The sequence below is a fragment of the Semicossyphus pulcher genome, unplaced genomic scaffold, assembly GCF_022749685.1.
Source record: "Semicossyphus pulcher isolate SPU_LCO1_2020_fin unplaced genomic scaffold, fSemPul1.0.p SCAF_24, whole genome shotgun sequence".
Classification (NCBI taxonomy): domain Eukaryota; kingdom Metazoa; phylum Chordata; class Actinopteri; order Labriformes; family Labridae; genus Semicossyphus; species Semicossyphus pulcher.
In genome coordinates, this window is record NW_027211698.1 from 3,840,329 (window position 1) to 3,867,525 (window position 27,197).

The 27,197-nt window shown below is 42.4% G+C and overlaps 1 protein-coding gene across 8 annotated transcripts in view; it reads right to left on the minus strand.

Moving 5' to 3' along the window:
• Positions 1-648: 648 nt before the first annotated feature.
• The window catches only part of mbnl2 (muscleblind-like splicing regulator 2), a 73,832-nt gene continuing 47,283 nt past the window's right edge, over positions 649-27,197 (minus strand). For 2 of the 8 annotated variants that reach the window (XM_069675667.1, XM_069675666.1), the window contains exons 3-9: positions 25,544-25,708; positions 22,480-22,680; positions 17,967-18,227; positions 12,234-12,287; positions 11,702-11,852; positions 8,974-9,009; positions 649-826 (exon numbers count right to left, since the gene is read on the minus strand). In XM_069675667.1, the coding sequence (XP_069531768.1) occupies positions 702-826; positions 8,974-9,009; positions 11,702-11,852; positions 12,234-12,287; positions 17,967-18,227; positions 22,480-22,680; positions 25,544-25,708 (993 nt within the window). In that variant the 3' untranslated portion in view covers positions 649-701. Of the gene's footprint in view, positions 827-6,390; positions 6,486-8,973; positions 9,010-11,701; positions 11,853-12,233; positions 12,288-17,966; positions 18,228-22,479; positions 22,681-25,543; positions 25,709-27,197 lie in introns of all 8 variants that reach the window. The other 6 variants (XM_069675671.1, XM_069675668.1, XM_069675672.1 and 3 more) reach the window with 6 other exon arrangements.

Below are 27,197 nucleotides of genomic sequence, written 5' to 3' on the forward strand. Positions count from 1 at the left end.
AAATCCGTGCACAATCTTTAAGCACAAATAAAGGGTGCGTTCTGAGCAGCTTTCGCAATGGCATAAAAAAAAACTTGTAATGTGGCCGTTTTTTCTGGCAGGTTGACTCCACCGACCTCTTCCGAGCTTTGGCAAGGTGTTTCCAGAGTTGGCATGACGAGGGAGGGGGAGGGGAAGGAAAAGCTTCATCATGGCATCTTAACAGCATCTGGGGCAGACGAGGGTCACGGAGGTACCCTCGCAGGGACAAGTCACATTAAGAAAACATGAGCCTGTCTGCCCCAAGGACATTCAACTTTGTAGAGGGAGAAGCAAAGACGAAAACCCTCCTGAAAGCGCCGAGTGTGGTTGTGCACGGGTTTTTCTGTGACACTTCCTGTTTCAAACGTTAAGCACTATATTTTTCATACAGTGCAAATCAAGCATCTTTTTTCCAAACAAGGGGATGAACGCTGTGCAGCGGGTTGTAGAATAAATATGAAAGAGGGGGGATCCACGGTACTTTGGGAGAACATCGTTAGAATGACTTCTATAGTGTGTTGGCTATGTATGTTGTTCTATACATAAGAATATTTTTGACTTTTTCATGTTAATAGTTTTTTTTTTTCTAGCAATACATACAGTATATATCTTTTGTTTGTGTGTATGTGTGTGTTACACCGGCACTGCAGTTCTTACGGTTAAATTGAAGTGTTACACTCTTAGCATGCAGGTTGCTGGACCTCTAATGGAGAGGTAAGGTAGTATTTACACAGGAGCTGTTTTGGGTTTCCTAGTGCAGCTTCGTGACACTCCATTCCCTTCCCGACGCTTACTTCAGGATGATCTGGAGGGGGGAGACAGAGGGGTAGACAACAGGAGAGAAAAATTAGAGTGCCTGTAAGACATAAACTTTATTTACCTCCACGTAAACGCTGCAGTACCATGGCATGATATTCAATTTTATACAGTAGAAATGCTGCTTTGTGTTTGGTGTCTCCTTAAAGATCTGGGTCAAACAGTATTTGCTGTTTTCCTGCTTCCTTAAAGTAATAATCTGGAAAATATTCATGTAAATAAATGCTTATACACTATCTATCGCTGAATGAGTTAACACAATGGTGATTGAGCCAATGGCCCACTGATGAAAGCCTCTGCATTGGCGGTATTACAGACTGGGTGTCTGTGGCAACTTTGGTGGAAAAAATCACAAGCAGCGCCCAGTTAGTGACGCGTTTTCCATCAGCCAGCAGTGGTTGGTCTGCCAGAGAGGGTAGGCGGAGCTAAGCGGCTGCTTTTCATCTACTATGGCTGAACAAACAAAGAAAAGATGGATGACTACAGATACAACTTCAAAAAGAAGTGAAAATCCAAAGAAAAAGAAACAAACTCGACGCTCAGATGAAGCAAACAGTCTGAAAAGGAAAGCGACCGTCAGCCAGGAAAATCAAGAGTTACAACCGGAGCCAACCGTGGACGTCACACATGCAGCACTGTCTGGATATCTGGGAAGTGTGCTCCTGCAATTACTGTTTATCGCCAAAGGTGCCGCCAAAGAGAACGATACTGAGCTCTTCGAGGGACCTGGAAGCGTTCTACTTTAAAGGGCCAGTTCGCCGATTTTTCAACCTCAGTCCTAGCATGCTATTATGGGGAGCTAATGCCATTATGGTAGGAACAAAAAGCAATTTGGCTGTGTGCCTTTGGAGGACGCTATCCACTTCTCATCTGGTGGAGGCCAGGGAGCTCCCTAAACTACACTTCCTTAATCTAGGACGCCGCCTCTGATGTCATGTCTCGTTTAAAATCGTCAGGTTTGAAATGTAGACTGCAGACCTGAAGATATTTTAGACGATCCACCAGTATATTCTCGTCAGATTTCGGATTCTGTACAGCACTGAGCAGATCAATGTCCTCGACTGGAAAATGGTAGTATTTCACTCCATTGTCTCTCGTTGGGCCGTTCCTTTCAGAGGGAGGGGCGCAATGCATGCTGGGTGTTGTAGGAATCTAGAATGGGCGAAACCACGAGCTGTTTGTACAACTTTCTCCACAGCTATGGCGCCAATTTCAAATATTATTGCTTCTGTCGATTACAGAGAACACCAGAATTCTCCTTTAAACTCATTTTGGAGTCAAAATAACGACAAAAAGTTTAAAACTGTTAAAGCTGTGTCAATGGAGTCTGGTGGCTTTAAAAAGAGCGACCGTTTCTGTCTTTAAATAGCATCTTACTCTTTAACAGAAAGGTCGAGCTCTGTAGGGATCCTCTCTCTAATGTCTTCAGACACTTAGAATAACAATCTGAGGCTGTCAGCGTTAAAAACAAGCACTTTTAGAGTCTGATCGGGAGCATTTGCCTCCAAGGATTACTTTGCAGCCATTAAAAACCCCTACAGGAAGCAATCTACCCGAACAAGTCAAAAACTTCTTGTACCTGTTAATCATTTAGCTCCACGAATATGTGAAAAAATGACTGATATTACCCTTAAAAAGGCCTAACACACACTACCTCCCCTCATTGGCTATATACATGTATGTCTGGGCTGCGAGCGTGAAAGTAAACACAGGAAGAAGGGCTGCACAAATATCAACAAGGCAGTGTACTGTGTGGATAATCCTCGCCGCTATTTCACAAGTGGCTACGGAAGCTGGAAGTCCCAGATTTTTACATGGGTCACATCGGGGTCGTATCCTGTTCCCAGCACAAACAAAACACTGCGGAATATGTTTGTAACTGGACCAAGAGCGTTTCACTACTCCTGTGTTCAGATCTGGAGGGAGAAACGAACTCTCGTCCAATTTAATCAGACTAAAAAACGCAGGTGTGAGACGACAAAGACGTGCAAAAAAAAAAAGATGTCTGGGAGCTCGTGGGGATGCAGCCAAGAAGAGGCTTTTTGAGTGCGGCCATTTGGAGCGAGAATAAACACTCTCGTCTACCACGTTTGTATTTTGTTAAAGCATTCTGGGACTTTTAACTCTGCCCTGAATGGTGAGAAAACCCTTTATTGTGCCTGGTCGTTCTGCATATAAAAGGTGCGACGACAGAATGGGAGGGGGAGGTTATTCTAAATGGGAAATAAGGATGTTTAATGTGTGCGACCCAACAACTAATAGCAGCAGATTCAAAAAGAGGGTAGCAGCTAACCTACAGCCACCGAAAACATCTGCAAATTGGGACAATGGGATGAAAAAAAATTCTTTACGGTGTTATTAGAGGATATCTGCATAAATAGGGCACAGATTTTCTACTATTTCAGCCATAAAAAGGACTTTCCTGCCTCATTTGTTGAGCGTTGGCATGGTTACCTGCCTGGTGTTGCATGCTGAAAAGAGCAAACGCTTCAAATTATTAGCAAGTAGCATTTGACCCAGATCTGATCGCCTCTGTGTGTGTTCTCTCTTTAGGAGATAAAGACCAACACATGACAAAGAGAGAGAAAGAAGAAGAAGAGAGAGAGTGTCTTAGGGCGGGCGACACAGGTAGAGTAGCTGCTAGCTGCCGTCGTGTGTTTGCCACTGGCAGCGAGCCGACACACAACAAAGCTGCATGGAGCTTGTTAACAGACGACAGACAGCCAGCAAAGGACAGAAGCCACTGGTCACATCGCACATCACAGAGGGTCACCACAGGTGGAGAGAGTGTGATGTGCGCCGGCTCGGAGGAGCAGCCCGCTCTGCAGTGCGGCGTGGAAATAAAACTGGGTGCCAGATGGGTGGGATCAGCCAGACAGGGCGGTAAACCCCACCCGTCTGGTAGCACAGGTGGGAGAAAACAAACACTCTTATATAATCTTAGATTTGGTGCAGCATGGGAAGACAGCACAGAGTGTGTGTTACAGAATCATTGTGGAGGTTTGACTGCTGCAGATTAATATCAGATTATTATTCTAATTGCACTGAATCTCGACCTGGTCAGTTCATTATAATAAATGTGATGAGCATAATTACAGGTCTGTCTGCAGGGAGGTGAGAGGTGAGCCCAAGAGCTGCTGGATGTAATGCTCTCTAATTCTATTTCTCTCTTATCCTCCTATCAGTTTCTGCCGGAGTGATCGAAACGCATGTAATGCCGCGTTTGGACAGCAGAGGGCGCTGCGTCCTCACAGTCCACGGCACGACTTCAGCTCTGTCTGCACGTGGTTTACATGAGCTGGAACATGAAATGATGTGATTGTGAGCCTTTTGAACATGTGTGTGCAACTTCCTGTACCTGCATGCATGCATGTTATACTCTATGTTTCTTATTTTATTACATCTAAACACACTAATCCTGCAATGTTTAGGTATTATAGTGTCAGATAAAACAAAGTGCATGATTGGTAATGCCATAAATCCTTTTAAAATGTGGGAAAAATCACTTTTACTTGGTATTAACTTTTGTACGTCTATAAACACTGCAAACAAAATACTTGTAATACAGACTATGGCTGCAAGGCAGGCTTATAGATGGCCGGTGCGATATTACTAATGAAATCTTTACAATGCAAAGCATCAGCTTCAAACCAATTAGAATATTTAGGATAATTGGAAAACATACATTCCTCCTAGACGACTGTCTTTTGCTCGAATCTGTTCATGTACGTCACATATCCATTTGTGTAGAAGTATCTTCTATTTTTGTTTTAAAAGGTAAAAAAAAAAACACTCCATATTCTACTTTTACCGTCCCTAACTGTCTGTAAAACACTGAATAAGGTGGATCAGTCCTTAAGTTATCAAACCATATAAATATGAAGGAGAAAAAGCAGTTAAGGAGATGCTAATGTCTGATGCTAACCAGCTAGCATTATTACAAACTCAGGATGCGCAGCAGTTCGGGACCAGGAGGTTGTTTTCAGCAAAAACAATGACGTCATGCTCTTAAAGACATCCTAATCTGAGTGTTTATACTAAAAAAAAAACATACGACAGGAGAGATAACCGAGGCGTGTGCTGTGTGCAGTCCAGCTGGTGATCACATATGTTAACTGTCTGCTAGCTGGAAGGATCTTTATGCAGGGCAGGGAGGGAGAGGAGGGGAGGGGGGAGAGGAACAGAGAGGGAGACAGACAGCGAGGGGCTGACGTCAGTGTTTCTCCAGCTCCTTGTCCCACATGCATCTTTAAAGAGCAGCTCTGCTTCCTGCTGCTACTGCTGCTGCATGCCAATTACAGGAAGAGACGGTGACTCACAGGAAGTGAGCGCACGGCTGGCCTGCGAGGGGCAATAAAGCACGAGGGTACCGGGGGCCAGGGCCTCGATTTGATGATGGAAGAGGGGAATCTTGGAGGAATCAATTTCAAAATTTGATTTAAATTTTTACCCACGACAGCTTCCGTTTTCATTTTGTTTTCACTCCTGATGGGATATGAGGTCTGTTTTATCGTTGTTGTTTGTTTTTGTGGGTGTATTTCGAAAGAGTGATTGTTTTTCTCTGCACATTAAGCTTTAAGACCAAGAAAAATAACCTGTTTTTAAGAGGAAGTGGTACAAAACTCCTAACTAACAATAATAAAGTGGCATGAACATCCTCCCACTCTCTGTTTTCCAGTCACACTACACTGCGACCTGCGTAACACTTCTCATCTGTTCATCTGCGTGTCCTCAAAGCACCTCTGCTCTTAACTACTGGTAAATTATTGCCAGCTGCGTGAGGCCAGCGTGCCAGCATTGTGCTGAAATTTCCAGGTTTAAAATGGGGCACATGTGCGTCACCCTGGCATTCAAACCCTGGCCCTGCTTCCCTGGCTCCCGCTGACACGCAGCAACAGGAGAGCCGCCGATCAGAGGGGCCATTTTTAGACAGCTCCTGTGATCAGTTCTCCTGCGTCTGTCTCACCCTGACAAGCGTGGCCCATAACTGTTTCCTCTCTTGATTTATTCTGTGTTTTATCTCTCACCCACGAAAGGTAAAAAGGTGCAACTCGGAAGGGAAAAAAAATCCAACATGGCAGCTGCGAGCGCTGCAGAAATAGCCTGCATGTATTTACTTGAGTGTGTGTGTGTGTGTGTTTGCAGAGCACACAAGCAGCACGTATGATGCCCCCTGCTGCAGATGGAGAGGCTTTTTTTGACAACAACAAGAAGAAGTGGAAAATAAAACTTAAAACAGAACATGCAGAACAAAACCAGGAAGTAGTGCAACACAACACAACTACTACTTTGCAAATGTGGGAGCTCTGAAGAAGTGCTTGTTAGGAGCGCCGAATGCACACAAGTGCACCGGCTGATGTAGCCCCTCTGTGAAATATCCGCTCGCACGCTTTAATGCCAGTGTGAGCATGCCCAGTACAGGCAGAGGGATGCATCGGGAGGGGCTGGGCGTGGGCTTAGGCTCAGCTGCAGGTTATTGCAGCCGACTATTAGATGGCAGCACTTATTCAGAGCTCCAGGGACTGATGAAAGAAAGCTTTAAAAGGAGCAAACCTGATTGGCTGGTGCTGTTGCTGCGTAGGGGACACTTGTGGCAGGAGTTGTTGCTGCAGAGACAGTAGCAGGCGTAGCACTGTACATCATTGGGACTTTGTTTTTGAGGGTGGGAGAGGTGGGGAGAAGGGGAGAGGGAAGGGAGGGAGGGAAGGAAATGGTAGCAATGGACAGGTAGGTGGAGCGTTATGGTAACCATGGCAACCGTTGTGATGTGTGTGTGTTGTCGACGGTATCGTTTGTTGTTGTTGTTGTTGTTGTAGTTGTTGTTGTTGAAGGTGGAGGTGGTGGAGGTGGTTGGCGGATGTTACAGAGAGCCAGCAAGCCATCGTTAGGGTTACACCGGCAGATGGCATGCAACCATTCACAATGCAAAGCAAGGAGGACAGGAAGAAAGAAAGAACAAAAAAGAGAGCGTGGGAGAAAAATAAAAAAGAAAACAAGAGGAGAGAAGCTGATTACAATCACAAATAAGGAAATTTATACGGAAAATCAGTTTGCTGTTTTTTCCCAGAGAAGTTGAAAAGCACAAGACACCAATTACAATGAATCAATGACATTTTTTTGGCAGCAGGGATGGGAATTTTATGTCTCGAATACAAGAGGGCTGACAAGTTACACAGCGAGAAGATCCAGGCAATTCAATGCCAAAAACATGCAACTCTAATCGTGCATATTTAAGGGTCTTAACTAAACAGATACAAAAAGGCAGGGACGGGCGGCAACGTTGCAATCTTTTCTGGCAACTGTGCCTGATTGAAAGTTTGTGTTTTGGCTGCTGACAGGCTCAGAATATTATTCTAAGTGTGTGAACACATTACAGAAACAGTCACTACTAAAAAAAAGACATTTTTGTTAAGGTACAGTACGTTTTTTAACCTTAAAAGCTGTTATCATCACCCTGCTCAAAGCCACCAGACTCCATTAAAAAAACTGCCATTTTACCCCCACCTCAGAATACAGTAGTTGCTGGTCTACCGCTGCCTCCATCCATTTATTGTTTGCGTTATTGTGTTGTGTGAGATCAGAGCTAACCCCTTAGAACATAAAAATCACACAAAATTACAAACAAATAAGCCTACTGAGGCAGCAGTACACTAGCCACTCCCATGTTATGAGAGCTAAAATCACTGTTTTTGTCAATGGAGTCTGGTGGCCTTGCAGACAGCAATGTACAGTCACTACAAAAACAAAAAAAGACCTTTTACTTAAGGAACGTTACAATTTTTTAACCATAAGAGACGTTAACATCACCCTTCTCAAAGCCAACAGACTCCATTCAAAAAACAGTAATTTTATGCCCACCTCAAAAAACGGGAGTTGCTGGTATACTGCTGCCTCCATCCATTAGTTTGTTTGTGCTGTTGTGTTGTAGTAGATCAGAGCTGACCCTTTAGAGCACAAATGTCACACAAAAATACAAACAAATTAGCCTACAGAGGCAGCAGTACACAAGCAACTCCCATGTTATGAGAGCTAAAATCACTGTTTTTGTCAATGGAGTCTGGTGGCCTTGCAGACAGCAATGTACAGCCACTACTAAAAAATTAAAGACCTTTTAGTTAAGGTACAGTACCATAAAAACTCTTAACATCACCCTCCTTGAAGCCACCAGACTCCATTCAAAAAATAGCCCTTTTACCCCCACACCAAAATACAGGAGTTGTTGGCTCCATCCATTAGTTTGTTTGTGTTATTGTGTCGTGTTCGATCAGAGCTAACCCTTAAGAACATAAAAGTCACAAAAAAATACAAACAAATTAGCCTACTGAGGCAGCAGTACACCAGCCACTCCCATGTTATGAGAGCTAAAATCGATGTTTTTGTCAATGGAGTCTGGTGGCCTTGAAGAGAGCAACATATCTTCTGCTTCTGGTTAAAAAAAAGCATTTTCTTCTTTAACAAAAAGGTCGATCTCTGTAGGGATCCTTTCTGTGATGTTGTCAGACACTTAGAATAACAATCTGAGCCTCTCAGTTACAAAAACAAGAACTTTTAGTGGACTTTCAGGCACATTTGTCCAGAAAGATGAAGTTGCAGCCATTAGAATCCGTTTTGTTGTCGCCTGCTGTCTACCGGAGCAACTGAAAACCGTATGTACTTCTTAGTCATGTCCCCAAGTCTTTTTTAAATTCCCATCCCCTTTGAGCGAAGAGAAAATCTCCAGTTATGTGGCTGACATAATTTCTCTGGGAAACTGATTTAAATTTCCTGATCAAAACACAGCACAGCAAACAGACAGTGTCTATCCTACAGCTAAAGAACAGATCAGTCTGCAGTATTTTATCCACACTATCAGTTTAATCATAAACAAACATTAGCAAGAGAGTCAGTAGGGAAACAAGAACTCTTTCAGGTGACACAAAAAGGGCATACAATGTGTATCATATCACATCCCAGGCTATGGAAATTGACAGTTTGATAAAAATCTAGAGCACATTTTAAAAAGTTTCCTCACCCCTGCAGGAGGTCACATTTTGTCTCACCTGTAAGGGCTGCAGATATTGCCCACTAAAACCCCCATTTTTTTTTTTATATACAAACAGTGTGTGTGAGAGAGCAAAAGGGAAGGTCAGGACCTACCAAGACTGCTAGCAGGAGTCATGCACAAGACTGACCCTGTTGTGTTCATGCAGAGAGAGAGAGACAGAGAGAGAGAGGGAGGGAGGGAGACAGAGAGGTGGAGAGAGAAAGAGAGAGAGAGGAGGAAATAAATGGGTTAATTGAGGGAGGAGAACAACAAGGTTAGACAAGACAAAAACGAGCTTGGATGCTGCTGTTACAGTGATGCTGTCAGCCAGTTACAAGCAGTGGAATATTATTCCCCTATTCCGTTATGGTATTAGTGAGAAAATACTGTTCATTTGCAGCAGCAGCTAAATCAAACAAAAAGCAAACTAAGGTATGCTGCAGATAATGAAACTACAGTCACATTCAGCATGTTGTAACACTGGAACAATGAGGTTATTAGTTACTGTTTGCAGAAGTGAAGGAAGGAAATGATCACAATGGGACTCCACGTTTACTTTTATATGATATGCACATTTATTTAACATAAATTGGACTCTTTTTATCCCTGCGTTGCAACTTTTTTTTCTACTGTATATTCCAGGATAAAATGCAGAGAGGTATGTTATTGTGTTACCGCATTTTACCCAGCTGATGGCGCTATAATCTAGCTAGAGCTTCGTCAATGACATGCGGTGTCATGATCGCCAGTGCAGCCGCCATCCTAACGACAATCAATGTTACCGCAGACCGGTAGCTAGCAGGATGGTAGGCTATGATTTGAATGTGTTTCAAATAACTTGTTATGGCCTACACGCTACACGTCTACTCTATCATAATTTCACAACGCCCTGTTCGCACGGACTACTTTTTTCAGGAGGGCTCATGCGATTCAGAATTCTAATACCTGTCTTTCATACGGTGTATTTAAAGGGGATAACCTACGTTACTTACATTTAAGCCCCTTTCCCACCGGTCAGAAAAGCCGCTAACACCCAGCTTTTTTGCTTCGTGGGAAAGGTTACAATCAGATCTGGGTCAAATGACTCTGCAGTAGATGGGAACACAAAACCTGGGTCGACATGCTAATCTCCGCCCCCTTTCCGGCGCAATGCTATGCTTTGCTTCTTGCAAGCTGCAGCAACACTGGCAAGACAGCGAGGTGAGAGAGCTTCTTCTGATCCGAGGGGAATAAGAAATTAAGCGACAGGTTTCTGGCGCGTTTGTGACGTGTGGCGCAGAAAAGAGACCGAAAGGAGGATATTCCATTTGAAGGCTACAACATAATGATTGTTAAGCCTGTTAAAAGATTGATGTCGCTCTTCTCTTCCTGCCAATTCATTTACAAGCTATGTGCAAGAATAGCCTCTTGAATTTGCACCCGAGAAGATGTCAAAACTTTTATTTATTATGCCAGCACGGACTCTATTAATCTTAGTCAGGAAAGACGGGAGAGACGGAGAAAAAACCTTGCACAAAAAAATGCCACCCCCATGTCATTGAGACACTTATTAACACAGTGTGTGGCTAAATCTAGTAGGTATTTTGCAGTCAAATATTTACTTTTCTTTGGGATTAAGGTTACAGACGACCTTTGCAATGTTTATGAATGACTTGGTAGTTATACTAGTTGCGTTGGAATAAGGCTGAAGGGGCACTGGTATAGCTCCGTGGGTATACAGAGGCTACAGTCCTCGGCATGTGCTGCATATCATACCCCTCTCTGTTCTCCCAATATTTCCTGTCTCTCTTCAATTGTCCAATAAATTTGCTAAAAGAATGTGATGGATTAGACAGAAAAGGATAGAAAACACTAAATAAAAGAGAGACCAAACTAAAGAGATGACAGAGTTTAACAGCAGCATCATGCAGTGTCAGTACAAAGACATGCACAGGCTTTAATCCAGATCTGGACCGGATGATGGGTCGAGTTTTGTGCCCATCACCAAATTATACCTTCTCTCTTTTTGTTACCTACTGTTTTTGTCTACATAGGTGGAAAAGACGAGCGCATCTGAGGCTTGTCAGATTTGTTTAAAAAAAAAAAAAAGATTCTAATACACGACTTTAACCCAGGGCTACCTCCCACACAGAGCTGCGGAGGGAGGGTGAGGGGCTGTCAGGCATCTCACACCACAGGGAGACAAAAAGAGCAGGTAGACAGAAGAGCGAGGGATGACTCAGTGTGGCTACAGGCTACGGTATTAGCTGCAGTTAACTCATTTAGCAGGTGACCTGAGGGGGCTTCAGCGACTGTTAGATTCTATGAGAGAGAGCGTTTTGTTCGAGGGGGTAAAAACTGAAGAGGAATAAGGACGGGGAGTTGGTTTAATTTAGGGGAATTGGAACAAAATTGCCTTTTTAAAATGGGATTTTTGTTTTTCAATATAGATGTCAGTCAAGATTTAACACACTTCCTTCTTTTTAGAGTCTTAACATAGTTACAGAGCCTTTGTGTTGGAGACAACTGGGCTTGGGCGTTTCAGCGACAGGTGTGTCACATTTAAGTGGCTATGAACAAAACATTTATTGCTCCGATCAAAGCCTGCACTGCCCTTCAACCTGGCCACTATTATGTGTTTATATTTGCGGGCACTAGATCAAAGATTCGCGTCGGCACAGGTCGGAGAATGGTGACACATTAGCACACAACTTTTATGACGTACGTGTTTAGAAGAAGGATGACTTTGTGAGGTTAGCCGAGCACATTCAGTGAGTGTGTATGGGACTTGTGTGCGACCGCATGCTTCACATACTTATGAGTGCTTCTATTTGCATCTGCGCATCGATCGGGAGCTCTTACCTGTGGGAAAGAAAGCGGGCTGCTGGAGCTGTGCGTTGGCCAGCGCCTGCTGGTAGTGCAAAACACTGGGGTTGAACAGGGAGCTCGCTCCGTTGCTCTTCTCAAGTGCTGGTCTCTTTGGTAGGGGCTGGAGGACGCCGTGGGGGAACGCCTGTCCACCCAAAACACACACGACAGAAGCAGAGTAGATTTGAACTGTACACTCACACAGCAGTTATATTTGTAAATGTGTTATTTGTCTATGCACAGCACAAAAAGGCAAACAATGACTGTAACTATCACAAGGACAATGAGAAACTACACCATAGCAAGGCAATCAACACATTAAAGAAACAGTGTGAATATTTTAACATTACATCGTAGTTAATACATGTACAGATAAGTCTACATTTGCCACTGGTGATCATAAATGATAAATATTTATACATTAAAGTGTTTCACAAAAAACAAAAGAGCCAACTTAAATTTTGTGAGTGGCTACAGTACAATTAAAGAAGCTACATGCAAAGCAAAAGGTGAAAGGTCAAAGTACCAGGTCTACAGTTGCCTCGAGGGGTCGCTTCATTGCTTTGGCAGTCGACTGAGTCTTTAATTAGCAGGCAGCGAGCACATGATGGCAGTGGGCCAATGGGATTCAAGCGTATTAACATACAGGTAACAGCAAGCAGAGGTGCGTCATGGGGGACAGCATTGCATTGTGGATAGGTGAGAAGGAAAAAAACAAAAACAAAAATAATCTGAAAATGCAAGTATACCACATACAAAACAATAGGCATGCACATAAACAAAAAACTGTTTTGTTTACTTTTAAAGAAACATTGCTACTTTTTGAATTAGTACAAAAGCAAAAAAAGCATCTATATTAACCTTTTGTTAAAAAAAGCAAGAATCTACTGTATGATGTACTTCAAATCTACTGGGAAAGCATTTAGTAGTTTCTCAACATGACTTTTTTAATATCTACGCAAGAAAGAAAATGCAGTAAGGAAGTAAACACAACTGATTCAGACTATAAAGACTCGGCTGGACACATGTTCTCTACAGTCCTACACACATGAGAATAACTGCAGTAGTGCTGGAGTGCTCTGCTTGTTGATGTGAGGTAGATTTGGGGCCTGAGAAATGTTTGAAACAGCTACAACAAGATCGGGGTTAGTTAGAGGTCAAAACCCCTACAATGATGTCGACCGATATATCTGTCAGCCGATGATTTGGAACCTATATTGGCTTGTTACAGATATATATTCTATTGGCCTCAAAACTTCCCTATTGTTGGGCTCTCCTAGCATGAAGCTGCAAGATAATCACAACTAATTAGATTGCATGATATTATCTGCACTACGAGTGGAACAAAATATCGATATCGCAATATATCGCCATCCCGACTGGTGTGATACAATTATCGTTACCGCATCATTGTTTATCTCTGTGCCAAAATCTGTGAAACTGAAACCCAATTGCAGTGAATATACATTATTTTGTTTTCTTCAGTTAATCAGATATCGTGATGTATCGTTATATGATTGTCTTGCAATATATCAAATATCGCGGAATCGCTGTATCGTGATATCATCGTTATCGTGGACCCCGTATCATATTGTGAGTCACCCTGCGATTCCCACATAATCTGCACATAACTTGTATCGGCACATAAAAGCTTTATATCAAAATATTGTCTTCGACCCAAAATGAACAATTCTGCTGATATATAGCAGATAAAGTGACACCTAATTTATTCATATGTGGCTAAAGCTGTTGACTATGCAGACGATCTAATGTCATTCTCACTCAAATACACTAGGCACAGTATGCACGTGGGACGTAATACCGATATCGCAAAATATCGTTTTTCCTGAGCACTGCATTACAATCATTGCTCGGCCACTTTGACTCACCGCATCCCTACCTCATGACTCCTAGCAGTGGCGCTTACGACATGAGTAAGGGTAACATGAAAAGTTTATTGGCCAAAGGAGTTAATCAGATATTGTGACGTGATGTTATCGCAGAATCACTGTATCGTGATATTATCGCGGGCCACGTATCACGTATCGTATCGTGAGATTCCGACCTCTACTATGCACATTTTAAGTGTTACATATGAGTAAATAAGGCGTGTTTTACTGTTACTCATGTTGCAATACTTTTTATGTTTGGCGCCTGTGAGTAGGGATACAGTAGGCATTTTAAATGTTCTCATCTACAGGAAAGACTTCAAAGTCTCTGCAATTAGGCGGAGAAAAAAAGGGGGCAAATATTTGTATAATAAGCAGCAATCGGGCAAAATTTTGACATGTTGAATATCGGCAAAAAAGCCAATAATGTGCATCCCTTCGTCTGACAATCACATCCCTCTCTGTAATGGAGTCAGTTCAAGTTTAGTGCTTGAAATAGGTGACAAAGCCTTCAACTAAATCTGCGCCATGAGCGTATGTTAGTGCGATCAGTGAACTTAGGGAGGTGACACGTGAGTTAAATAGTCTAATCACAGAATGTGGAGCTCTGTTTATTCCTTAAACTCCTCCTTTATATAAAACATATCTCTAAATCTAGTGTTTACATGTCTTGTTTCAATGTAGCGCTTTTGTTAATGTATTAAAAACGTCCTTACATTTGACGTCACTGCTGAGAGAAAAAGAAAAGATGACATGGATGTGATGAGCAGTGTGACGTGGTGCATGCACAAGCCTCTTGCGTCACGTATGTGGCTTTTCTTGTAGTCTACAACAGTGTACATCCTATTATAGGAGGACAATGCATTGATGATGCTCTGTAGTGTTAACATTGTTAGTTAAAATGGAAGATGGTCTATTAAAGTGACATGAGAAGCAAAAGATGACTGCATTCGTGACCAAGATCACAGCACGGCAAGCAACACATAATGTGGCACAGTAAAACATCATAATCTCAGTAATAGGATCTTCTTACTGTAACTGTATCAGTTAATGTGTAACCTTATCTACAGCACACTTTAGCCTATTTGCTCTAGATTAAAAAAAGTGAATTATGGGTAATGATATTACGTATTTGCAGCAGTGCAGCAACACACGTTTTATGGTTCTCTATAAAAGTGCTCCAGCTTTAAGCTGAGGGCTAAAAGAAAATTGGTTTAAAGGTGCTGACTAAACAAGTCATTGTCCTAGGGTTAACCTGGCTCACCTCTAGCATAGCTTGTAACTGCTGATGGTAAACGGGGAATTGGGTCATAAAGTTGATAAACAGGGGCGAATGAGGAACACAGGAGGAGCGAGAAGAATAGGATTGTAAGGAGGATGCACCAGGAAGATAAATTACCTGCTTTGAAGAAGCATTGTGTACCTGATGGGAAGTTATTGACTTTTGGGTCCACAGCGGGGGTGTTAAGAAATATTGATGCACTTGAGATTCACAGTATTATTTTGTTTTGTGACACTGTATCAGTCCTCAAAGAATATATAGGCAGAAGACAAATCTTTAGCACTGATTAAAAAAAGTAGTGCTTTGTGCTTCTGCTGTGATAAATACAAATGACGAGCTGATTGTTCTGTTTGCTTAAAAAATGTAGATTATATGCATATGGTTTTTTGTACTTTGTATGCAAATCTTTTTCAGAAATAGATTAGAAAAATCGCCATTTCTTCCCTTGCTTGTATTGCAATATATCGTGGTATACTGAATCGTAACCGTGTATCGTGATACGTATCGTCGTATCGCCATATTATTATCAGAACACAGCCCTGCTAAGCGCAAGTACACGATACAAATAGATACATTTGAAATGCAGAGACCACTTTTTTGTTTGTTCTAATAAAATAACTTTTTTCAGATTTTATAGAGAATTTTTTCTAAAATTATTACAATATTGCACGGTATATTGAATGGTAACCCTGTATCGTGATACGTATCGTATCGCCATATTCTTACTGAAGAGCTTTGGTAACCAGTACAAGTATACAAAATGTTGATACACAAGAGAATCATGATATTATGTTTTCTGATAATGTAGTGATTCAGAAAAACACTGTGTCCACCTATGCAAAGATATATATTTTACTCATCTAGACAAATGCTAGGTCGTTAGCACCGGACAGAAAAAAGTAGTGTATGTTTAATAGACTAATGCAGACCCTAACCCTGCTCTGATTTTATAGAGAAATTACATTATATCGCATTTCTAACATTATTACAATATTGCACTGTATATTGAATCATAACCCTGTATCCTGATACGTATCCTATCGCCATATTATACCAAAAGACAGCCCTGCTGAGCTTTGGTACACGGTAGGCGTGTAGAAAATACTGATAAACTAGAGAATCATGATATTATCTTTTCTGATACAGTATTGATTCTCAAAAACACTGTATCCATTTTAAATTTACAGTTTTCATGCAGCGATATAATTTTTTACTCATATAGGCAAATGTAATTTATGAACGCCGGATGAAAAAAGTAGTGTATGTTAAATAGGCTGTGATAAATTTAAAATGCAGAGCCCACTTTTCTATTTGTTCTGATAAAAATAAAAAACATTTTCAGCTCAGATTTTATAGAGAAACTGCAATACATCGCATTTCTAACATTATTGCAATATCGCACAATATATTAAATCGTAACCCTGTATCGCGATATGTAACGTATCGTCATGTTCTTACCAAAATGCAGCCCTGTTGAGCTTTGTACAGAAAATATTGATACACTAGAGTGATTGACTCAAAAAACTGTATCCAGTTTTCCTGCATATATATTTTTTTTTACTCATATAGGCAAATGTTAATTCATTAGCACTGGATTAAAACTAAAACAAAAAAAACTACACTAAAAGTAGTGTATGTTTAATAGACTGTGATAAATATAAAATGCAGAGCCCATTAGTTCTAAAAAAACTAACTTTTTTGGCTCTGCAATATTGCAATAATGCCTGTATCATGATACGTATCGTCAGGTCCCTGCAGACACACAGCTCTGGTACACTGTGTACAGAAGACATCAAAGTCTCAGGCTGTCTTTTATTTATTCATGTTTCGATCCTCGTTGCTTTCCTGCTTTCATGCAGCTGCTACAATGTGAACAAACTAACCTGAAGTCACAGTCGCCTTTCAATCCACTCTGTGGACATAATGGAGGAAAGACAGGGAGAGCAAGCAGCGATGGAGCCAGCCAATGAGAGAGAGGTATGTGCAACGCGTAAAGCATGCCCATGCCATGGAGGAAAAAAAAGTCAGTCAGCACACTGGCGCAGTACAAGGTGTGCGAGTGCAGCAGCCAAAGGACCATTGAAAAAGAAGCCACTCAGAGCCTGAGGAGGGAGGGTGGGGCACAACCAGGACACACTGCCAAACCTGTCTCCTTCTCTGTCTTAAAGTCTGTCTTAAAGTCTGTCTGTCTCTTTCTCATCCTGTTGGGGGATTTTTCAGTGAAAGGCAGAGGAAGGTACACCCCCCCCCCACCCGTTAAGGCTACATCCTCATCCATCCCTGATTCAATTTGCACTGATCTGCAGAGAGCCGCACTTATCATTGAGAGCAGGGAGGGGGGAAGGTGGGATGTTGGGGGAGAGGAGAGGAGGGGTGAGCCAGCACATTGTCTCTGTATGTACCAAGGGCATAGGAAAATAAAAGCAGACTGCGGTGAGATAATAACAGATTGTTCTTGCGGCATTATTCTGATGCGTTTAGGTCTCACTAAACCCTGTTTATTGTATACAGCGGCCTCACTTTGTTGTGGCTATTGTTGGTGAATAGTACACTGGAGTGTGCTAGAATAAACCAGCAGAGGTGGGTATGTTTTATACAGTAATAAAGCAGTGCTCCACATTTTATGTTACTAAAGGTGTCTCATCAACAGCATGTGTTTACAAACTGTTTAAAGTGATGATCCCCGGTGTTCGGTGGTTATTTTTAAGGTACAAAGTTATTTAAAAGAGATTGCAACACTACACGTGTTGGGCTGTTTTTATTCAGCTGTATATATTGGGTTTACCTGCTTTTGTACAACCATAAAGCTCCAATAATAACTTGTTTTTCGGTGTCATAAAAAGCCTCCCTGAGCAGCATAATGAAAGGCTAAGCTCCTGTTTGAAGGTTCAAGGTGTCCTGTATATAGCTGCTATAAAAAAACCTTATTGTCCCTTCAAGACCTTACAAGCTCTGGCTCTATAAGTACTCTAAACAAGCATAAACTTGTGAGATTTGTTTGGTTAGTACAAGGACAAGTATGTGTGTTCCTGCTCTACCACTGTGTAGGTACGGCTTGACAGTAGGTAGGCTGTAGCTGTGCTCTCACCATGGCTGCAGCTGTGGCGGCGGCTTGTGCAGCCACAGCTGTCTGGTTGGCCTGGTGTTGGGCGGCCTTAATCTTGGCCTGCAGGTGGGCGGGGGGGTGGAAGTACTTGCACTTCTCGCGGGAGCAGCGGCTCTTGATGTAGTCCATGCAGACGGTGACCGTGTTGTCGCTGGTGTCGATCATGGGGCTGTCGCTCGGGTGAGCGAAGCGGCAGTCGGTCTCCCCGCGGGCGCAGTTTCCCCGCTGGAACTCGCGGCAAACCTGGGAGCAGGAGAGTCATGGAGATGGACGAACACACAAACAGACGCACACACAGATATTGACGGACACACGTGAAGAAGATGTCAAAGAAATAGACACAGAGAGAACAAACAATGAGTACTTGACCAGTGGGGAAAGAGTGTTTGTACAGTGAGATAATAATCATCATCTCTTATCAGTGGTTTTATACAAGCATAGCACCTGAAATAACTAAGTAAGTAGAACAGCTTAAATGTGATGAATAATTACTATCTCTTTAGTTTCATTCAGTTTTTGAACATTTGATTTGCCATCTTGACACAGAGAGTGACTGGAAGTGATGTCAGAAGACAAACAGCTCACTCAGCCAACAGATGGCTTTATTGGATCGTTATCGTTTGTGGCTCACAGTGGATGTGTCATGTGTTCCACACACGAACAAAAGCCTGGAAAAATATGACATTTTGCACAGTTGCACAGCAACTTTTTCAAAACATTTTAGGCCGCAACGATCACAGAAAAAGCCTGCGATATCCTGGAAGGACTGGTATATAGAGGCTTCAGTATTAAATTGTTTTTTCAAAGATAAGTGTCCAGAGAGGACAGTGGATAGTGGTGGAAATAGGGGAAGAGAGAGTGGGGACGACACGCGGCAAAGGGCCGAGGGCAGGACTTGAACCCTTGGCCGCCGAATCGAAGGACTGTAGCCTCTGTAAATGATCGCCAAACAGGCGCCCAGTATTAAACTGTTAGTGTTTCATAATCAGTTTAAAACTCCGAATAGTAGGACATTTGAGGATGTTAAAAGATGGTGAAGAAACCTCCTAAAATCGATATATCAGGAGAAATAACTAAATATAAATAGTAGGTGGATGCTAAAGCATTGCAACCATATGAAGGCTATTCTTGTGGAGGTGGAGCGTTCAGAGGTTTCACTTATCCTGCAGCACCAGACTCGCCCCAACCTTGTTTAAATATAGACGGTAAATTAAGTGTTGAACCTTAACACCATGAGACTAAACTGTAACGTGTGCCAAAACCTAATGATTGTGCAATCACTGAACCAGTCGGTGTTCAACCGTTAGGAGGCCTGACTGTAATCACAGGGGGGTTTGTTTCTGACTCGCACTCTGGGACACACAACGAACATTGAAGCGCACACATGCACACACATGCTGGCTGTGTGTGGGCTCCGTGTCTCAGAGGGATGCTGTTTCATTAGAGCCAACTTCATTCAGTTGCTAAGTGATAGCACTCCCAGGGAAAAACACATACAGGCACACACCTACGCATCACCTCCAGCTCTTAGAGAGATTATTGTTTATCTTTTTAAATGTAGTGGGAAAAAAAACATCTCCTCTTTATGCGCTCGTTCACAATCACAGAGCTGTTCTCATTCAGAGCGGTTTGCCAGGGGGCAGATGGAGACGGCTGAAGTTGTTGTAATTGTCCCGGTCTAAATGCGACTGTCTGGCAAGTACCAGTTGGCGTTGATCAAATTCCAAGTTATATCGCTGTAATTGCATCCTCTCTTCTTTCGAATCATCTTTCTGATACGAGCTTTAATTGTTTCTATAAGGGGTAACACGATGTTACGCTCACGGACGATAGCAGAGGTGCAGAGCTATCGTGTACAGGGCCTGATAGTGCTGTTAGGATGAGGAACGGCTTGTGCACCTTTCAGCATTCTGTTCAAACTAAACAGCTACGCACAAAACTTGCTACTTCCTCCAGGGTTCCTATACATTTTACTTACTTATGGTTGTTATATTCTGACAATACATGCTGTTAACATTTCAAGCCAGCCCTTGGGTAACTCACATTTGTGCCTCACAGTCCCAACTCCTACGCAGAAAGTTAGACGAACTTTCAATGTCAAACACTGCTGCCCAAAGCATAAGCAAACAAGCCGCTGCTACCTAAAGTGAAATCATATAGTTTCTTGTTCCACACATTTCTCTTAGTCTCCTTAGTGAATAGGAGCTGAGTTGACTGAATTTTCTGTCTGTGCAACCTTGCTTATTCACTGTGTCCACCTTGGAAACGACAATAAATTCAGCCATAAAGAAAAGATCTGTTTACTCTTCTGATGCGTACATGGCTGCAGAGCTATTCAGACAGGCTTTATATATGAGTGTTTGTGCTGCTATGTAGAAGTCCTGCAATTGCAAAGAAAACAGAATAGAGGTAGGAGGATGGCGTACTGTGTCAGAGTCCGGTTTTCTGTAAAGATCTGAATTTTTATTTAATTTTATTTGTGTTTATTTGGAGGCAAAATGTATTTATTTAAGTCATTCATTACTTGCTAATGAAACAGATTTTTTAAAACGTGCGTATCCTTTCAAGTCTTTGCCTCGGATCATTAAAACAACAAGTTGCATTATTAAAAATACCGTAAAATCTGGAATATAAGATGCAGCCTGTTTTTGGGGGGTTTCCAAGAGGTGAAAAAAAAGGTTTATAAAGCTAATTATTCATAAAAACGTTAATAGAAGTTATTTCAACACTATTTGAAACACATTCAAAACACACCTACCGTCTATTTTCACCATGTCCGGTGTGCAAGCCTGCTAGCTGGTGCGGAAGTTGAGCTCTATATATTGTAATGTATTTATTTTACTATATTCCTAAGCATTATGTCCAGCTATAATTTTGAATGTATTATATCACTGAGAGTGGAGTCATGCCTGTTATGTTTTCTGTACCTCAATATGATGCCTTAATGCTTATGTTGTTGTCAATGTTAAAGAATATAAATGTTGATCTTTTCAATAATAATACAAAAAAATAATAATAATAATAATAATAAAAAAACAAGGGTCCAAGCCGCTACAACGTCTCCTATTTATGACATGCCGCAGAACTGCCTTAATTGTTGCTAACGCTTCGTCTCGGACATGCAACGTCATGCCGTAGGCTGCCAGCTACAGTTAGCTACAGCAACGGGAGCTAGCAGGATTGAAACCTAGACATGGTTAAAACAGATGGTAGGCTGTAATTAGTGTGTGTTTTGAATGAAAATAAATGGAAATAGTTTTACAATAACTTGTATACATGTTTTTAGTAATAAATATAGAAAACCTTTTTCCCTCTGGGATACCCACAAATCCCAGCTCCTGTGGTAACCAGAGAGGTAGTTAGTATTATATATATATACTGTATATATAAATATGAAGTGCACAGTTTGAAGAAAGTCTTGTCAGACATTACTCAGCTGCCAGGCTTTTAACCAGAACCAAATAATATGACCACGTCGCTCCTGTTCTAGCGTCTTCACACTGGCTCTCAGTATGTTTTAGAATTGATTTTAAGATTTTACTGATTACTTTTAAGTCTCTCCATGGCCTTTCTCCCAGCTATGTCTGAGACCTGTTAGTGCTGTATGAGCCGACACGTACGCTGAGGTCCTCGGGGTGAGGTCCTCGGGCTGAGGTCTTCTGTGTGTACCAAATGCCAGACTGAAGGGGGACAGAGCTTTTGCTGTGAGGGCTCTGAAGCTCTGGAACGACCTGCCCGAGGAGGTCATGTCAGCTGAGTCAGTGATCTCTTTTAAGTCCCTTCTTAAGACATACTTTTATCGGCGAGCCTTTCCGGACTTTACTTGAATTTTATTTAATTTTTAATTATTTTAAAATAATTTTATGTCTTTAGAGTTCCGTTAAATGAATTGTATATATTTGTAAAATGAATTGTTATTTTAATATCTGCTTTTATATTTGTTTTGCTTTGCTGCCTTTGTAAAGCACTTTGTAACTTCGACACAGTTCTCTATAAATAAAGGTTATTATTATTATTACACGTGTATTTGTTGCTATTGCATCAAAACCATAATACCCAGGTTGTCCTGTTACGACGCCGTATTAGCGCCATTATAAAGAAAAGGGAAAAAAAATGGAGGAGGAGGAGAAGAGTAACATTCTGAGATTAAAATGGTAAATTTACCAGAAAATAACTTGCACATTTATGGGATTATAAAGTCAAAAATTCACGGCCCCCTCCCTCCCCATTCACCTGTTTCTACTGAAGGTAAACAAAACTACTTTGAACACTCCTATAAACTCTATTTTCCCAGTTTTGTTTCTTGCAAATTTGCCTTTTTTTTTTTTTTTACAATGGCCCTAATAGGCCACCGTATCCTGTAAAGACTCTTAAGCTATAGAAGCTTATAAGCATCACATATCTATTGCTTAATTATGTAATTATGTTTCAGGACACAATAAGCCACCATTCCTGTCTTGTCTGAGAGAGCGAGTCGTGTGATTGGGTGGGTCACCTCCAGCTTGTCGGTACGAAGCAGTTTCTGGTTGGAGGAGGAGCCGGTCACGGAGATGGGCGGGCTTCCGGGGACGATGACGGGCGTGCTGGGCAGGATGTCTGTGGGCACCAGGCCCATGCTGTGCGACATGGGAGTCAGGTACGGCGTGTAGCTCAAACCTGCGCTTGAGCCCAGGCCCTGGCTCACCGGAAACGTCTGCTGCAGAAGGAGAAAGAAGAAGAGCAAATTAAAGTGTTTCTGCTTTTCTTTTCTTCATTCTTAATTAAATTGCAAGACAGGGATGAGAGAAGTGGTTTAATGGCGAAGGTATAAAATGACGGATGAAGAGAAGGACGTGGGAGCTGGAGAGTGAAAGGCAGACGGAGGGTATAGAAATGGAAAAGAAGTTAGAAGAAAGAGACACCAGAGACAAATTAATGGAGGGCGCAGCTGTGCAGAGTGGAGGGTGAGAAAGATGAGGGGTGAGGGGAGGGAGAGAGTGTGACAGGTAGAGAGAGCCGGGGGACCAGAGAGGAATCAGTTTCAGAGAAAAATGGAGACAGAGGGTAGAAACAAGAGGAGTTTTTTCTGTGTATCCTGGGAAGGGTTCTGCTGAGCTTGCATGTTCTTTTGCAGATACACCACACCTTATACTGATGCAGTTAAACACCTTCTCACCTGGCAGACGCCCAACGCAACTACAGTCTACCGCTGACTCTTGAGCAACTCCCAGAGAGCGGGCAGGGAGTGCTGCGCTTTGCTCAAGGGCATCTCAATAACAATTGTGGGAACAAACTCATGACCTGTCTTGTCTGAGGTAATCTGAGAGGAGGGATAATTGTGTGTATATAATTTAAGCTTCATCAGTCAAATGTGCTGTAACAGAGTTACCACGTATTGTAAGTCAAACATGGCGCCTTTAACATTTAACTGTCTGGATCCCGTAGTCCAAGGAGCGCCCATCACTGTTTAATCCTTCCCAAGTCCTAGCTTTGAAGACACTTAAAGGTTTGATTCAACCCATGAAATTGCATATTAACATGTTTTCTTAAGGAAAAACAGGAGGCTACTGAGGATTTGTTGCAAAATTGATTGGCTTTAAACTGTGCTGAAGCGTGTTGCAGATGGGAGAGCGGCAGGAAAATCAAAGTGGTTAGCGAGCATGGGATGCTACGAGCTAGATTGTAGGTCCCGCGCCGGGTAGTGACTAGAGCTGTCAACGAATATTCTAAATTTGAATATAGAACTGAATTGTAATAAAAAAAAGCTAATATTCGATTATCAAAATTGATATTCAACGTGAAAAGCTCCCGCGTGTTCACGTATGTCCTTGCACGGACTCTCTTAGTTACGGAGCATCTTTGAAGGCATCTGGCTGAATCGAGCTACCACAAAAACCGTGTGGTGTGCTGCGATGATTTTCACTCCCAGCGTAACAGGCAGTTATAGGTATGTTGATTTTTTTTTAAAAGACATGTTTATTGCGATGGTGACGTCATTTGAAGCTAGAGCTGCGCAGTAGAGATCGGCTGCTCCGCCGTAGCTACTTCCACCAACCAAAACACACACTTAACTTAGCAATAAAAACAGCAACGATCCGGCAGGTCGGCGTGTTTAAAAGCAGAACAGCTTCTTGTGTCGGTCTGAAGCAGATATTCATGGAAAGTCCAACGACTGTAGTGTTAGTGTTAGTTACGTCTCCTCTCGCCATTCCTCCTCTTCTCTGCTACTCGGGAACAGAACGCTGCAGGAGCCCCATTTGTCAACAGAGCTGTCAATCATGAGGCCACACCCCCTTTTTATAGCATCAAATAACTAGGGAGCTGTCATGTCGTCCATCTTTTTATACAGTACATGTGTTTTTTAGAAGGAATAATCACACATATATATATACAATCATTTTTGGCAGAACTAATGATGACATTTGGAGGGACACAAACATTTATAAAAGGGTTTCATTGGATTTAAAATTAGTATAAGCCAGTGAGAGCAGGTTAAGTCATCACTATGTTTTTGTTTTCAAGAAAGTGGAAAAATATCACAAAGAAAACCTACAAAATGATCTTTTTGGCATTGTTGGGCAAGTTCCTGGCATAAAATGTAATTGCTGAAATATGCAAGACATGCTCGTTAAAAAATACTTTCATGGTAACTTTAAGCTTTTTAGCTAGTTCTTATGCTGATTTATGTCCAAGTATTTTTCTGACAAGTTTACTTTTAATTAGTTATTCGATGCTGTAAACAGGATGATTGACAGCTCATTTGACAAATTCGGCTCCGGCAGCCGATCTGTTCCGGATTAGCAGAGCGGAGGACGATCTGCGAGAGGAGACTAAAACAATCACTACAGTCATTGAAGTTTCCATACCTGTGAAAGTTAACCTCAGACCAACACAAGAAGCTGGTTTTTTGGTTAGTTAGGTGTGTGCTTTGGTTAGCGGACGTGGCTAGAGACTCCATATGACGTCACCATTGCAAGATGGCAGCCACCTATCACGGGGGCTATTTTGGCATCGATTTTGTACAATGGGAGCAGATGGAGACGCGTTGTCCATCTATATAAACAGTCAATGCTTCAGACCGACACAAGAAGCTGTTCTGCTGCAGACTGAGCCCACCTGAGGGCTCCAACACATCAAGGCCACGAGGTATTGAACCAAACTCGGTCTAAAACACACATGCAACATATTTGGTATCAAATTAAAGAGAGAGGTATGTTTTTTTTTATAAAAACAACTTGTAATTGTTGATTTTATTCTGTTTTTTTCAGGGGGTTTGCTTTAGACTGAGTAGGAACATGAGGGCTCTCTCCTGGGGGAGTTTAAGCCGGTGCCAAGACGGTAAAAGAGCTTATTTTGGCACGAAGGGGCAACATTTTGCACCAACCCTCTAAGTACCGCAATTATATGAGAACATGATATTCCACAATGCCCTTGAACTGATGTGACTTGATATGCGATGATGTTTTAACAGGAGCAAAGCCAAGCGTTTCACAGTGCAGTGCAACAGCAGAGCTCTCGGCTGTTTTCACAATGAGTCACTGCGCTGTCAGTCATCCCACAGCAGCGAGGCCGGCACTAACCACAGGTTGCATGGTGGTGCCGGGGATCATGAACTGCATCTGTTGCGCCAACATGGCCGCCGCCGTCTTCTGCTGGATCAGGTTGTTTCTGCCGTTGATCTCCAGCTGGGTCTTCAGGTGAGCGGGCGGGTGGAGGTATTTGCAGTTCTCTCGCGTGCAGCGGCCCTGAGCGGAGAGAGAGAAACAAACAGGGTCATTAGCAGTCTGAAAAGTCTCTGATCAAGCATCCATCGTCTTATAATACACCCCGACTGTGCGCAGGTTGCGTCTGCCTGAGGACGTGGCAGATATGTGGGCACACAGACTCCAAAACATCAAGTGCTCGGAGGCAGCGTGCATATTCATTCTTGGAGAGTGTGAAACATATGAAATCTTTGTTATGTTTGTGCTTATCCAGCGGGGGAAGCTCTCAGCTCCGAGTGGAGACACTGTTATGAAAGATGATTAGCTGTTTCTGATGTGCTAGCTTGTTAGCTCGTGGTCCTGCCTGCACTATTAGAAATGGTCGACAAAGGCTCGGGTGAACTCTAGCGACTACATCTCTGCAGCTCTTTGATGGACAGGTCATCCAGCATTCTCTGTGGAAATGCAAATGCACAGTAGGCAGGGTCAGGCTTACAGAGACCCTGCTGGATGAAGGCAATTACACTGTCAACCCAGAGGCTAATGGCAAACACAATAATCCAATATGGATTCTCAGTGCTGTGCTTATTGCGAGGACGAGTGGGTGGAAGACAGGAGAGAGGTCAGGAGGGAGCAACATAGTGAAGGGTCGAACAGAGGAGTGGGGAAAACGGAAAGTAAAAGGTGAGGAGAGGAGCGATGGAAAAGATGTGGGCAGAGAGGAGACATGTGAATCAGCACAAGGGGAGATAACAGGAGGATATGACAGGGCCGCCATGACAGTGTACGTCTGGGTGGATGTGGAGGAGGTGAGGTTTAATTAGAATCAGTCTAGCAAGAGGAGGTCCAAACACGCCTTAACAAAAACACGTGATAGAGTGAGGCCTGATAAGCGTAGTGTACAATCGTTTCTCTAATTTCCTCTCAAGAGAAAGTGTGACAGCTCTGCCGAGAGTCCACACGGTGATGAGATAATATAAGTGTAAATACTTCTGAATTACAGCTCTGAATCAAATAAGAAAAATGACATAAGAGTCTTCCATGAGCGCCGTCTTTCCCGGACATTAAAACAGGACTTCGATCTCAGTAGTAGGCTCGAAATGTTAAATGTTCAAAGGTCAGCATTCATTGTCGTTTTTGTGAGCTAATGTTCGGCTCACATGGCCAAGAAGCCCCGTCAAAGAGCGTCTCAGAGACTCTCAGTGTACTAGTTTTAGAGACCTCTGCAGACAACCGTGCTACTGATTACAACCTTGTGAGGAAAGAAAACTGAAGGGTTATTTTTAAACACCTTTTTTTTTTTAAGTTTACAGCATGCAATGTTGTTGCAACTGCATTGCTCTGTGTACAATTTTGCAGCCAAATCCCAGTCGACATGGCGTCCTCTCGACTGATGATTCAGGTCGTGGACTTTTAGGTGGCAGCCCAAAAGAAAGAGCCATTTATACGAGAAACTAGACCAGAAGAGTCAGGCTCAAGTTTAAATAAAGGATATATTCATTTAATACATGGAGTGGCAAATCTTTAAAAA